Below are 15614 nucleotides of genomic sequence, written 5' to 3'. Positions count from 1 at the left end.
TCATGAACTTCGAACAGATTGTACAAGCCCAATTCCAATGAGGTTGGGACGTTGTGTTAAACATAAATAAAAACCGAATACAATGATTTGCAAATCATGTTCGACCTATATTTAATTGAATACACTACAAAGACAAGATATTTAATGTTCAAACTGATTAACTTGATTGTTTTTAGCAAATAATCATTAACTTAAATTTGATGGCTGCAACTCGTTCCAAAACAGCTGGGACAGGGTCATGTTTACCGCTGTGTTGCATCACCTTTTTCTTTTAACAACATTCAATAAACGTTTGGGAACTGAGGACACTTAATTGTTGAAACTTTGTAGGTGAAATTCTTTCCCATTCTTGCTTGATGTACAGCTTCAGCTGTTCAACAGTCCGGGGTCTCCGTTGGCGTATTTTACGCTTCATAATGCGCCACACATTTTCAATGGGAGACAGGTCTGGACTGCAGGCAGGCCAGTCTAGAACCCGCGCTCTTTTACTGTAAAGCCACGCTGTTGTAAGAGAATGTGGTTTGGCATTGCTGAAATAAGCAGGGGCGTCCATGAAAACGATGTTGCTTGGATGGCACCGTATGTTTCTCCAAAACCTGTATGTACCTTTCAGCATTAATGGTGCCTTCACAGATGTGTAAGTTACCCATGCCATTGGCACTAACACAGCCCCATACCATCACAGATGCTGGCTTTTGAACTTTGCGTCCACAACAGTCCGGATGGTTCTTTTCCTCTGTCTACAATTTCCAAACACAATTTGAAATGTGGACTCGTCGGACCACAGAACACTTTTCCACTTTGCGTCAGCCCATCTTAGATGAGCTCGGGCCCAGAGAAACCGGCGGCGTTTCTGGGTGTTGTTGATAAATGGCTTTTGCTTTGCATAGTAGCGTTTCAAGTTGCACTTACAGATGTAGCGCCGAACTCTATTTACTGACATTGGTTTTCTGAAGTGTTCCTGAGCCCATGCGGCGATATCCTTTACACATTGATGTCGCTTTTTGATGCAGCGCCGCCTGAGGGATCGAAGGTCACGGGCATTCAATGTCGGTTTTCGGCCTTGCCGCTTACATGCGGTGATTTCTCCAGATTCTCTGAACCTTTTGATAACATTATGGACCGTAGATGATGAAATCCCTAAATTCCTTGCAATTGTACGTTAAGGAACATTGTCCTTAAACTGTTGGGACTATTTTCTCACACACTTGTTCACAAAGAGGTGAACCTCGCCCCATCTTTGCTTGTGAATGAGTGAGCAATTCAGGGAAGCTCCTTTTCTACCCAATCATGGCACCCACCTGTTCCCAATTAGCCTGTTCACCTGCAGGATGTTCCCAACAGGTGTTTGATGAGCATTCCTCAACTTTCTCAGTCATTTTCGCCACCTGCCCCAGCTTTTTTGGATCGTGTTGAAGCCATAAAATTCTAAGTTAATGATTATTTGCTAAAAACAATAAAGTTTATCAGTTTGAACATTAAATATCTTGCCTTTCTAGTGTATTGAATGAAACATAGGTCGAACATGATTTGCAAATCATTGTATTCTGTTTCGATTTATGTTTAACACAACGGGCCAACTTCATTGGAATTGGGGTTGTAAAAAAAAAGCTTGTCAAATGGGCATTTTGGCAACCTTTGAGTTCAGTCGCAAGATCTCAGGCCACACAGAAAACAAACAGTGCTACAAAAGAAGAACCAAACTTATTTATTGAGTTTGTTCCCCCTCCCCACCATGTACGTTAATTAAGACAAGCTCATCATCACATGACTTCTCGAGCAAAGCAAACGAACAGTGGCTTAAACGGGAAGGCACAAAACTGTCGGGCGGTGGGGGAGGGTTAGTGATCAACTGCTGTTAGAACTCATGTTAAAACACAGTGAAAAGAATGGTGCATTCAATTTAAAAAATATATATAAATTCAAAATGTGGTTGCAGTGCTGGTAAAGTGTTTCGTGTGCCTTCTCATCAACACTTCATTTCAATATTTTGTGCATTTGCAAAGAAAATAAAACGGCATTTTCTGGCATACAAGTCAATGTGCTATATTTGCTTGTACATTCAAGTCATTCAACAACAACCGTGAGTAATTCGTTTGATACAAGAGATTCATTTACACGTATCATATTGTAAAGGGCAGGTGGTGGTGGGGGGGGGGGGGGGGGGGGGGGTCGCCGCTCCCAGTTTGGGAGTGGAAGTGGACATGCAGTCTCGAGTCAACAATGCAATATTCATGTGAAACGGTTTGGCTGGTTCAGTCAGTGGCAGAGGAGGAGGAAGAGGTGGTTGCTTGGATACGCAGGGGAATAAGATCAAGGTTACCTTTGAAAGGCAAAGGGCGTGGGCGGCTTTATACAGACTGATAGCCGGTGCGACTCTTCCGCCGGCCAATCAGGTAAGAGAGAAGGACAAGGACGATTAGGAAGCTGAGGGCCACGCCCACCGCAATGGGCACCAAAAAGCTCAAATCAGAGTCCAGGAAGCACTCCTCGGCTGATTGGCACACAAACAAGAAGAAGAAGAAGAAACAAAACAAAAGAAAAACAAAACACACACAAGAGGCAGCCAGGTTAACTGTCGGTATTAGCAAGAGGGGGAGTTAGGGCAAAAGAGGGAAGTTGGAATGTTAAAAATCCTCAAAATGGTTAAAAGGTGCACACATACGAACGAGTCAACAATGTGATCATTCAAAAGCAAGAGCGTCAAAATGACAATACTCTCTACACGCATGCATTGAGAGGACTCACGCCATTCTTTTTGTTTTTTTATGAAAAGTGTTAGAATGTAAATAAAGTGCTTCAAAGCTTACTTGTGAAAGGTGTCAAAAAATGTACAATAATCTGAAATGTCATCATGACACCAAAGTGAAGCACTTGCAGATTTATTTGGAATTTAAAAAAAATGCTAAACTAATATGCTAACAGAAGCTTTTTGTTTTGGTTGAACGTCAACACACTTTTTAAAATATTTTAGAGATGCTAGCAGACGGATGTCATCTTTATAGAGTCGGAGATTTAGTTTTTACTACAAGTTGCTATAATAAATGTAAAAACAATAAACGCCATTAGCTAGGTCTAATTATTGGACACAAGTGGGAAAAAATATAGTCCCTCACAATTTCTTTTTTTAAGTAACAATTATGCTAAGCTAATATGCTAATGCTAAGATGTTTTGTTTCGGGCTAATAATGTCAAGGTGAGAATATTTTAGAGATTCTAGTATGTGGATGTCGTCATCTTAAGAGCTAGATTTTTGTTTCAGTGTATTCAACAATGATGCTAAGCTACATGTATAAATGATCAAAAAATTATACAAGCGATTGATCGCATGAGTAATTATTGAAATAAAGTGGCAAAGGTACAGTCCCTCACAGTCACAAATGTTTTAATAAAGCCATAAAATTAACAGTTATGCGAAGATAATGTGCTAACCTTAACGTTTGTTGTGTTGGTTTAGAGCCAACAGGAGAGATGCTAGCAGGTGCTTGTGCTTGTCAGCATTAGAGGCGGACATTTTGTTGAACTAAATTTGGTCATGATGCTAAAAGAAGGTAAACTAAGCTTTAAAATCTTAAATTCCTTGAGCGAATCACAGAGTACCTATTACAATCAGGTGGCCAAGAACTAATCCCGCGCAAGACTTTTACCAAACCACAACTTAAAAAAAAAAAATAGGCATGGTTAGCTAATATGCGTGTTAAAGAGTACTTTCATTTTACGAATGCTACTTATTAGAATCAAATGGCAAAGATAGAGTCACTTAAAATTTTCTTATATATAGCCACAAAATTAACAGTTATGCTCAGCTAAAATAAATTTGATTATTATTTTTCATGTTTTGGTTTAATGTCAACACATTGGATAAGCGTATTTTAGGTGAACATTCCCATGTTTAGAGTTGAATTTTAATTGTACTTGGCCATCATGTAAGCTTTAAAAAAAAAAAAAGTGTAAAACCAATGATCAAAAATTATACAAGCAATCCAAGCAGGAAATATAATCAAACAGCCAAATCCTAAGTTTTTTTTTTTTTTTTATATTTTGGCTTTGTGTTAAGTTTCTAGTGAGAATTTTTGGCAGGTGGATGTCATACATGGAGCCAGACATTTTGTTTTACTGCATTAGGCCATGATGCTAAGCTAAACCAAGTACTTCATGGAATCAAGTGGCCAACAAAGAATCCCTCACAAACATAAAGCCACAACATTAATATTCAAAGATGCTTAACTAAGCTTTTATAATGTAGTATGCAGTTTTGTTTTTTTTTGCTCCCTACAAGTGATTTACTTCCCAAAATCTCACGATTCATTAGTTAGGCAGGAAAGAAAAGCGCGTAAAGAGGAAATACTGACAAACATCGATGCAAATGACGGTGAACGGAGAGGAACACAGGCAGCGGTTCTTTTGATTATAAAACTACAAAAAAAAAAAAAAAAAAAAAAAAAAACACCTCAAAAAGTCTAAAAAGACTCATAACCGCTGGCCATGTTTCTCTTTCTCCCGATGAAGTAGGCCAGCAGAACGATAAGAATGAGAACAAGCAGGGCAACTCCGACGGCTACGGGAACGAGGAAACTCTCCGATTCCGCCTGGCAATCCTCAGCTAGACGAGAGTGAAGAGAGAAGAGGTCAACATCTTGATGGAATAAAGTACGGATTAAAAGGGAGTGAAGGAGGGGTTAGTACATAGGCAGGCTCTACAAAGAAAGAAAACGTTTACTCAGAATAGCCAGAACAGCAGCACATTTTTATTTCCATAAATCTCCAGACACTCTGTATGATGCAGTTTGAAAGAGTAAAACAGTGCAAGAACATTACACACACACGCACGCACGCACACGCAATCCCTTTTGTTGAACATGCGAGATAATAAGCCTTATGTAGGCTTAGTCATGAAAGCCAATACTGAGCAAGGCACTATTCTCTATTGATTCATGTAGAACAAAGCTGAAAAGAGTAACAACAACGCTGCAATTGTTCAAACACGCACACAAAGTCCTGGGGAAAGCAAAGTTAAGGAGCAAATTTTAAAATGCAAGACAAAAATTAAAATAAACCATAAACACAAATGTGTATTCGGGCCACACCGAAAAGATAAAAATCCAATGAGAATAAAGTGATAGAATTATGAGGCACACACACACATACACTTCATTTATGGGGGAAAAAAATGGGAAGTTTACAAGTAAGTCATGTGACCAAAAAAAAATAATAATGTGAGAGTAATTTATGAGAATAATGTAATGAGGAACAAAGCTGTAATTTAATTAGAATAGAGAGTTTTTCATGAGTAGTCATAATACGCACTATGGGAAAAATATTTAACTCAAGGAAAATGTTTTAATTTTACAAGATTAAAGAGTAATTTATGCAAATAAAGTCATAATACTATGAGACAAATGATGGCATTTTATGAGAATAAAGTTGTAATATGAGGGGGGGGAAGTGTACTTTTAAAATAGTTGTAATATGACTAACATGATTTACAAAAATGAAGTTGTAAAAATCTAATTTTTTGAGAACAAAGTTGTAATCTGACCCAAAAAAAAGGATAATTTTAAGAGAATAAAGTCATATTATAATCCCCAATATTACAAGGGTAACCGCTTAAAGACTACTGAGTGTCGTTTCAATTTGTCACGTATGACTTTATTCTTTAAAAATTAAAGATAAATAAAGCTTTGCGACGTTATTCTCATAAATGTGACTCCTTTCTGTTCAGCATGGCCCTAATACTTGATCATATAAAAGCGGAACACACGAGCGTCACACTGGCTTGAAAAGGAAAAAAACCAAAAACAAACATTGTTCACCTGAGGCTCTGACAGGGCTGCAGTGCTCGTGTGACAAAATGTTGGGAATAATCAATTCAACATGGCCGACCTGCGGAAGGCGAACCGGGCGGTCGCGAAGACGCCCACGAATCCCAAAATCATCCAGGAAGTGACGCGAGGAAGTGTGAGAGGAATTGGCCAATCAGAAAGCAGAATACTGCGCTATTGTACCTTCCATTAGGATTTGACATTGACCACCGATGCCACGTGACAATGTTCCAAATTGATTTCGGAGCGCCTGCAGCCTTCAGAGCCTGGATCACAACACATATTCATCATGTGACACAATTTCCTAAGACAATCAAAAAAAAAAAAAAAAAAAAGCTAAAGGAGCATCTTAGTGCATTCAGATGAAAACATTGTCAAATCAAACAATATCATCCCTTTTCAGAACCTGGTGTTAAGAACAATTATGGAAGAAAAGACTCTTCAGATTGATTTTTCTCAATCGTGCAAAGTGTAACAGAAAACGCTGTGACGTGTCCACATGCGGGACGGTTAAGTGATGCCGTTGGTTTCCCCGCACACGTCAAAACGTCTTCCGAGGAAGTCGGGAGGGGGGGGGGGGGGGGGGGTAAAAATGTCTTTCAACAATTGCAAAATCTAATGTTTCTCCCGCTCCGCGGGGGCAAACGTGGGCTAATGCTTCTTTTAAATGTGTTCCTAGTGGTTCACAAGTTCGCCCGTTGGGGACTGAGTGAGCTTAACCATCTTCTTTTTTTTTTTGCACTCAAGAGAAGGATTTGCATCGGAATACTGAGAAAATATTCAATGGACCGAAGTATGGCAGGGGTGGGGAGCACACTTTTCCCCAACCTTATTAGAAAGTAACTACCGTATTTTCACGACCATAAGGCGCACCGTACTAAAAAGCGCAGTCTCAGTTACTGGGTCTATTTCTGTATTTCACACATACATTAGGCGCACCGTATTATTGGGCGCGGGCATGGTAAAACATAATACGCTAGCTTAAAACATACGGTAGCATGCATGCACGCTAAGGTGTACGTTTTTAAAAAGGCAGCAGGAGCAAAAGCGAGTTCGGTTGTCCTGTATTGAAGTATTTAACAATATAAACAGTGAGTTCGGTTGTATTTTATTGAAGTATTTAACAATGTACTCGCGTTGTTTTTTGATCAATGCTCATCCACAAATCCATCAAAGTCCTCATCTTCTGTATCCGAAATGAACAGCTGGGCAAGTTCTCCATCAAACACGCCGGGTTCCCTCTCGTCATTGTCGGGGTCAGTCTCGTTGCCGGGGGGCAACTGATAGCTTGCAGTTTAAACTGTGCTTCGTAAGCGTCTCTCTTCGTAGGTGCCATTTTCGGGGGTCCTGAGCCAAACCGATGCTTTGCACAATGCACATACCGGCGCCATGTACCTACTGGGGGCGTGGCTTTATCGTCCTCCTTCACGCGCACCCTTCCCCCTTTAACGTCCGCATGCTGTCCTCAGTCACGTCCGCCTTTCCTCTATATGTCAGTCAAGCGGAGCGCTCATCAAAGTCACACGACAACATTTACAGATTTTGGAACTCGGTGCACACATAAGGCGCGCCGCATTATAAATTTAAGACTTTTAAGTGCGCCTTATGGTCGTGAAAATACATTTTGAACATCTGCGGATTCAATGTTTTGGGGCTTTTTAGAACAGTTAATTTGTTTGTAGAATTGCATGGCAGGCCATACATAGCCGATACGATGTAAGAAGTTCCCCCACCCCTGCATTATTGGGACGAGAATACAAAAATCAAAGTAAATAAAATTAAAGTATATAATGTGCAAAAGACATGAAATCATAAAGGGAAACAACATGGGAGCGGTGGCAGAGCAAATGCAGAATCGTGAGGGTGTTGTTTAAGGAAGTCCCACAGCTTTCTTTGCTATTTTGTGTTGTACATGTGCGTCTCAATAAATTCAAATATTGTGGGAAAACTTCATTTCAGAAGCTCACTCAATTCAAAAAGTAAAGACTTACACCTAAGCCAAAATTGACCAAGAGAAACAATTAAAATGAGGCTTTAATGAATCTATCTAATACAATTTTGAATTGAACTTTTCTACGATATTCAAATTGATCGAGATGCTTCTGTATGTCTGCGCTCTGATGTTCTCTTTCCAAATGACTGGGGCTAACAAATGTGGATTTTGCATTTGCTCATTCGCAAAACCTAAAAAAAAAAAAAATGAAAAACAGAAAACCACAAAGACGGGGGGTGCAGACAAGTTTGGTCCTTGAGGAAAAACTACAACACTATTGTCCCTGAAGACTCTCACAAATGCTTTTTGTGCATGTTTCACACTCAGAATAACATCACACATTTCGGACTTTAATGGAAAGGGTTTGAATTGTCGAGAGCCAATCGAGTTCATTGCACGTGAATCCAAGGACCAGGCTTGGCGGGGACCCCCGCGCACCCCGTCGCATTTTGTGGCCGATTTGCAAAGCGGCTTCTCAAAGGGTCTGATATCCCACATAGGTCTTTCTTCGACCGATCACGTATGCGATCACTACAATGAGAATCAAGCCGGCCAGAGCAGCGCCGACAACGATTGGGATTAAGATGCTGGTGTCGTCCAATGGACACTCATGGGCTGCAGACGAAAAGAGAGTCAGTCAACCACAGATTTCTGCCACCTTTGTACAATACTCATCCTCTTCTTCTCTACTTGTAATAACATTTTTAGAAACTTAGCCTGTGGGGGGGGGGGGGGTGATGAAAAAGAACCGACTCCCCGCTGGGTAGCCGAACTGCACTTTAAGGCTGGATTTACACTGCATGGTTCAAGTGATAATTCAGATTTTTTTTTGCTCTCATGTGGCACAGTTGGGATCATGCGTGTCGTGGCAGCATGAAGAGGAACATTAAGAAATTAAATAGCACTGCATTGTGTAAAAACATAACATCATAGAGAATGTCAAGAATTTTTTTTGAAAGTGTAATACTGTACAATGGGACAAGCAGTAGTCTTGTATGTGTGCCTTTAAGGGGCGGGGCCTAGCGAGTGACAAGAGGAACATGGCCATTTAGTCTTATTCCCGAGCTTCTGGATGTGACCTTTGGCTGACTGTACCTCTTCGCTAGTGTCCAAAGTTTGTATTTTTGGGTTTGGCTCTTTGTGCAACTGTGATTATTTATTTTATTTTTTTTTTTTACACTGAACTCAAGCGGCGGAGTTTCAAAAGGTTGTTAATGCACCACCACTACACTGGTTGCACGTTAGAGGTCGTTTTGTTTTAAAGCCAAAAGTAAAAATTTGCAGTAGGGCTTGTAAATGCTGCTAAACTGCTAACGATAACGACAGAAGAGGTTACCTGTACTGAAGAGGCCCTTCTTCACGGCGAAGGGCTGCACTTGCAGGTTGAAGGTGAAGATGTTCAGCCGGCTGGTGATGGTGTAATTCTGCTCCTTGTTGCACATGTACGAGCTGCCCACCGCCGCCTCCCACAGACTCAAGCTGCTGTTCGCCTCGGAGAAGATCACACCTTGAAGCGACGCGCACACAAAACGGTTAGCCTTGTCCTGCTTGGGCAATTTGCTAAATGCATTTGGGGGAAACAAAACCACTTGGATTACCGGAACTCAGCTTGGCGGTGACATTCACAGATTGTAGGCGGAATTTTTTGGTGTCCTGTCAGGAAAGATCAATACTCAGATAAGAGACAAGAAACCACGTGTAAATGCGATGAACCGACATCTTGCAATTGTTACATTTCCCGCCTAAATTCTAAGCCAATCGCTGAAAAAAATAACTACCTTTACAATGTTCAGGTTTTTACTGACAATGTCTAAGAAGCATTCATTTAACATTAATAATGCGTTCATTATTGCAGTGATAAATACTGAAGTTTCTAATATTTCTAATAAAGAGAAGTAGAGTAGAGGACTCACATTGGTGAAAGTGAGCACCACAGTCATGTCGTTAGACGCCAACACCAGCTCGCTGCTGTTGACGCCACACGATCCGGACGCTCTGGTCACGTTGGGGTCCAGGTTCATCTCTTGATACTTCTGAAGCAGGAAGGTACAAAAAAGTCAGAGAGGCTCCATTCCATCTGGGGAGCAAAACGTTGGGCAGGATCACACGCACCTCGCCTTGCTTGACGCGGAGCCGCAGGGCGAAGTTTGCCAACAGACAGGCCGTGCCGTTATTGTCCGGTTTGACGCTGAACTTCCCGGTGGCGGGCGTGGGGAGGGCGGGCGTGGGGGAGGTCGTCGGCGAGAGGGTGGTGGCCGTGGTGTTTGTCACCGGGGCCACTGTGGTGGGAGAGGCGGTGGGGGTGGCGGGCAGGTCGGCGGCACAGGTGGTCACTGCGAAACACGAGGGAAGCGGTCAGCGGGAGAATGTCTCCGAGACGAGGCCACGCCCGCACTCACGGTTTTCACTGTGTGTGCCGTTGCTGACGAAGGCCTGGATGAGCACGTTCCACAGGGTCTGGTTGACCGAGTCCGACTGGATGGTCTCCTTGCTCTTGCAGGAGTAGCAGGTGTCCATGCCTACGTCGGTGATGTGAGGCCTCACAGTCACGGAGAGAGTGTCTGAAGGGGAAGAAAAAAATGAAAAACAAGACACAAAAAAATGGGAAATGTACTTTTTAATTGCTTTTGCACAAATACAGGGCGCCCTCTTTTTATGACAGAGTTCCGTTGTTCCTACAGCGACGACGTAACTTGGACGTACGCCTGAAGCCAAGTCAGAACGCGCGCCGGTCTATCGCTACCCTATGCCAGTGATTCCCAAGAAGAACACAGCTGTGCCCTGGGAAATGAAACACTTTCACTCCATTTGTCTAAAAAAAAAATATAATTACTCTGAATAAACTATCCATCTGCCTGTCTATACCAGTGAGGGAGCTAGAACGATTGTGTTCTTCCACGAGATGACAAAAGGAGAATACATTGACAAATTGTAATGATTAAAAAAAAAAAAATTCACCCACATACTCATGGTTCAGCACCTGTAGAATCATAAAATGAGTGGGCGTGTATCAACCACAAAGTGGGCAGGTACTTGAAGAATGAGTGTCATATTTACGTCACGACGACACCGAAATCTGAGCTGGTCGTTTTGCAAGCCTTATGCCGTTTAATGCCTTTCGCGTTTCAGTCGACAAACCGCAAAGATGTCAAACTGACCTATGTTATGCAGAAAAAAAAAAAAAAAAAAAAAAAAGTTGAAAATGTGGATTTTGATGGTATGGGACATTTTCCATATGTCACCTACATGTTGGATTCTTGTAGCTCCTGCGTGTCATTAACAAGCCATCGCTAAACGCACCACGGCGTGTTGCTAATTTGCTAACACCCTACTGCCGAAGGTGTCTAATACGCATCTTCGGGTGCAGTCTCGGAGACACGGAGGCATTACCGGTCGATGCAGATTTAGGGAAGACGGTGGCGTCGCTGAGGTTGTAGGCGAACGTGATGGAATCCGCCTGGTACGTGTTCCCGCTGACGCTGAAGTTCATGCTCCAGGAGTGTCCCGCTCCGAAGTTGAGCTTCAAGGTGGAGCTCGCGGCGTCGCATTGACTGCCGTTGGACACGACTTCGGCGGGAAGTTCAAACTCGGCGAGCTCGCTCTGAGGAGAGAAGCGGCATGAAGAGTCAAACCGTGAAAATCGGGTCAAATTTGAGCATTTTTCCTCCCTCTTCCGCCATTATCGTGTGGTGTGGGGTGTGTCAAGACTGATTTTTCCCGTTTTGATAGCCAATTAGGAAGCGACCTCGAGCTAATAGAAGAGAAGCTGGTTGTGTTGAATGTTTATATGTGTACCGAATCTTCACAGTAAAAGTGACAAAGAAGCGGTTTCATCCACAATCTAGTTGTCTGATAAGCTAACCGTTAGCCTAGCTGCTTCTATTTCTTCTTCTACTATGACAACTCTTTCTTCTTTGTATTTTCCAGGAGTCTAAATGCCCTGTGGCACCATGCTGCCTCTCACAGGTCAGTCTTGGTACTACGACTGATACGTGGTTTGGGGCCAGATAGATTTTTCCTCCCCAATACAGTTGAAACGAGATATTTACAGAGACTGTATGTAAAAAAAAAAATACTTTTTTCCTCACTGTCTGCCATGAAATCAGACTAAACTGTTTGTGTTTTAGGTCAATGAAACAGACTTGTGCGATTCCACAATTCCCTTCCTGATATCTTGGCTGATTTCTTTTGACTTTTCCATGATGTTACACCAAAAAAAAAAAAAAAAAAAAAAAAACATTTTTCCAGTGTGCCGCGTTCAAATACATCCACAGGTGTGTCACTAATTAACTAAAATGTTGTTGATAAACCTGTCAGAAGCTTCCAAAAGAAGTGACATCATCATCTGGGTTTTCCCAAAGTGCTTAAAGGCATAGTAATCTCATATTGTTGAGTATATTATTATTATTATATACTTTGAAGAAAGTCATGAAAATGTGCCTTTAAAAACTAATCTCTCATTATTCTGGCATTTAGAAAATAAAACTAATTTTGGTAATCGTAAATGACCTAAAACAGGACAAGTTTAGGCTGATTTCATGTCAGACAGTGAGAAAAAAAAGCTTGTTTCTTTTTATGTTGTGTATGTAAACATCTGATTGCAACTGTACATAACATTTTCCTTTAGGAACTACGTTTTTGTATTCACCGGGGTTGTCTTGGTGCGATCGGCTTAATGATCCGAAACTGGGAACAGTTCAGTATGATAAATATGCAAAGAAAAAAATCATCCGAAATTAGGAAAGTGGGGCAAACACTTTTTCGCACCACTGTACTTGAATCCCTATTGAACTTTTTTTCCCCCCCTTTAAAATCAGAACAACTCGGGAAGTCAAACAACATCACAAAACCGACTTTGTTCTGTGACAGCAATCCTGCTGCGGCCCAACAACTCGCCAGCGCATGTGACAGGATGTGCACCAGGAAAACGCAACAAGTGAAACGCTGACTGGCAAGAATCTCGGGAGCAACACACCTCGTCAATTTTGACATTTACTGTGAAATACAAGAGTAGAATGTGTTTTAATTCAACATTAGACACTCACCTTGTTCCCTGACGTCACGTACGAAACGGTGAAGTTGACCAAGAGATTGGCGTAAAGACACAACTTGTCATCTTTGTCTTTGACTGTCACCTCTGTCCCACGTGACAGATGCATTACTGTAAAGACAGATATCAAACCGTGTTACATCACTTTCAATTCCTTAAAGATATAGCTACGTCCTCCAAAAAGATTAAACACACAAACTGCATCTATTAAGATAATATTGTTTGGTTTTGATTGAAACTATCAGAGAGGTATGCTTTGTCTCCTCAGTTGAGTGAAAAAAAATGCCCCATGACCACTATTTGCCAAGCAAAGTGATATTTTTAAGATGGTTTGCGGTTACACCGAGGCACTTAGCTGAATGGAATTCACAAGAGAGAGAGAGAGAGAGAGAGAGAGAGCAAGGTCCACTTAGATTTTAACTGCCGTTTTAAACAACATGCTGTGTCATCAGTGACGGTATCTGTCATGTGCATGATATAAAGCTGCACAGGGCGAGAACGCTCCAGGAAGTCAAACGACGACAATATAGGACTGGATATTAAAGACAGAGGTGATGGAGGAGGGTCGCACATCGAGAGTCAGCTACTAAACAGATTCTCCTCGTTTGTGGTTACACTAAATCTGACATTAAACAGGTGACCATATTGCAAAAAGAAAGATGATTTGACTGCGTATGATTTAAATGAACTCATTCACTAATGTGGTCCTTTATATTCGTCAACTGGAATCCGCTAGTTTACTGCCACCGACGCGTATCTTTGTCAAGTGCGCTTTTCAACGGATCGGCATGGAAGGCGGTCTCGCCCGTATCGTCTGTGAAATTTAGGTTCATAAACCACTTCAACAACGTGGGTGGGGGGGGGGGGGGGGGGGGTATCCCTGTAGCGTTACACTGCTTTAATATGAAATCAGCACAGCTTTTGAGTAGAAGACAGTCACTGTTCTGCTTTACAAGTTTCTCTTCACATAAAGCTCGTTTTCTCCGCTTTTTTGGTCAGAAAGACAACTAAAACCAGAAAGAGGTAGAAACGCACTTCTTTTTCTGGTGTAAAAAAAAAACCACCAAAAAAAATAACCTTTTGGTAGGTTCGGTGCTTATATTGTCACAGAACACCATGTTTTGTTGGCTCTTGCAAGAGCAGCCAAAAGCTGCTTTGAAAAAGGCTGGCAGTGCAGAAGTTAAACAGAAAGTCCCGCAAAACCCTTTATTTTTAGTCATCGACATGCGTATTCCGAGGATATAAAATGAATCCATAAATCAGTGTTAGCTAGTGAGCAGTACACGAGCAGATACTGTAGCCTGCTGCATCGGCATCATCCCCGCAACAAACAAGTTGAAAACAAAGAGAGGGGGGAACATTTGACAGATTTATCCGGAACAAAATGACCTCTTTTATTTACACCGAGTATGTATTGCAGAAATGAACGTAACTGTAAACAAAACGCTCTCAAGCGACCGCGACGTTACATTTGACTTAAGGCACAGTAATCAAATTCAGCTTTGCGATTCACATGGTGGCTCCTGGCCGAAATCAATCGAGAAGCAGAAGTCAGTTAGACAAGCTCGGGTTGACTCGTTAACGCAAACTTTAGCTTTCAAAACTAGCCTTAAGCCAGCCGCTATGCTAATGTGACGCATAAAGCAGAGCTACTTTACACAATTGCTGCGAAGTATACTTTGGCATGAAACTCATGTCGCCTGGACAAAACTAAACATGTGAATACACGCAGGCGTGTAATTTAAGCTTCACGCGTCCTTTGTCGAGTTGCGATGTTGTTGACGCAGACGGTGATTAGCAATAGCGCTAACTAGCTGCGTCGATTATATATTCGAGATGATGGTGGCTTTGTCTTTAAAGGATTTTTTTTATTATTATTATTTTTTTTAAATGTATGACTTGCAACATATCGCTTCTAGTTCATTACAATTGCACTCAAAGCACCAGGCCGACGTTTGGCCCAGCGGTTCGCATATTTTGATTGCGATCTACTGCGGTTTCAATAATAAATCCATATGAAATTAATTGCACCCACCACATCCAAATGCCAGGAGGAGAGCAAACGCGGCATATCGGAACATGATGGCCTGCTGCTTGGCGGTGGTCAAACTAAACAAGAGTCGAGCAGTCGGAGATCGTCGGACGTGAGGTGACCGACGCGCTGCCGGCTGGATGAGGAAATGCAAGTCACATAAAAAGTCATGTGACGGGGGTGGGCAACGAATGTGTCACCCGGGCTGCAAACTGCCCTGTCAACATAGCTGTGAAAACTGGAGAAGACGTGCCTTCGTGGCGGCCATGTTGGGGAGGTCGATGATCCCACAAATTTCAATGTCCACACATTGTCTTTAAAATCGGAACTTGCTCAATTCTCAATCGCTTTACTTTTTTGGTCAACGTCAAATCGTGTACCATCAATAAATAATAGGAGAAGGCTCTTAAATTACTTCAGCTGTGAACGGTGAGAGGTTATTCCCAGGTCCCTTGTTGTAATTGGGCAAAGTGCGCAATCGCATCCTTTGGCCGTCTTTTCGTGTTCCGCCGTCCACACACACGGAATGCGGAGAAGAACTTTGACACTCCGAGCTTAGCGTAGCCGTCGTAACGCAGCTCAAAAAGGGGCGTGTCCTTATCTACCTATTCATATCTGTGTCTGTAACCTCTTTTCCACATCAGTGTTGCAGTCAAGTCATTTTAAGACAATAGCCTGCCACTGAATTCTAAAACCAAATGAAATTTCAAAGGAATT

The 15614-nt window shown here is 41.9% G+C and overlaps 1 protein-coding gene across 3 annotated transcripts; it reads right to left on the bottom strand.

Moving 5' to 3' along the window:
* Positions 1-1692: 1692 nt before the first annotated feature.
* On the bottom strand, positions 1693-15546 carry lamp2 (lysosomal-associated membrane protein 2). 3 transcript variants are annotated; one of them, XM_061786578.1, is made up of 9 exons: positions 14901-15546; positions 12861-12976; positions 11206-11416; positions 10215-10376; positions 9928-10148; positions 9729-9848; positions 9414-9468; positions 9152-9322; positions 1693-2494 (listed from the first exon to the last, which is right to left on the bottom strand). In XM_061786578.1, exons 1-9 carry the CDS (start codon positions 14944-14946, stop codon positions 2352-2354), a joined length of 1245 nt encoding a protein of 414 aa, XP_061642562.1. In that variant the 5' UTR covers positions 14947-15546; the 3' UTR covers positions 1693-2351. The 3 variants fall into 3 exon arrangements, with proteins under 3 accessions (XP_061642562.1, XP_061642561.1, XP_061642564.1); XM_061786577.1 differs by lacking the exon at positions 1693-2494 and adding an exon at positions 2901-4603; XM_061786580.1 differs by lacking the exon at positions 1693-2494 and adding an exon at positions 4727-8430.
* Positions 15547-15614: the final 68 nt, after the last annotated feature.

Source organism: Phyllopteryx taeniolatus, chromosome 10 (genome assembly GCF_024500385.1).
Source record: "Phyllopteryx taeniolatus isolate TA_2022b chromosome 10, UOR_Ptae_1.2, whole genome shotgun sequence".
Lineage (NCBI taxonomy): Eukaryota > Metazoa > Chordata > Actinopteri > Syngnathiformes > Syngnathidae > Phyllopteryx > Phyllopteryx taeniolatus.
This window is presented reverse-complemented; position numbering and strand designations above follow the sequence as displayed.

Bases quoted from the DNA above. Each gene is read 5' to 3' on its own strand.
- lamp2 (XM_061786578.1), bottom strand. From the start codon at position 14,946: ATGTTCCGATATGCCGCGTTTGCTCTCCTCCTGGCATTTGGATGTG. The intron at 11,417-12,860 runs GTGAGTGTCTAA...TTCTCTCCTCAG, and splicing joins ACGTGACGTCAGGGAACAAG to AGCGAGCTCGCCGAGTTTGA. The intron at 10,377-11,205 runs GTAATGCCTCCG...CTTCCCCTTCAG, and splicing joins CCCTAAATCTGCATCGACCG to ACACTCTCTCCGTGACTGTG.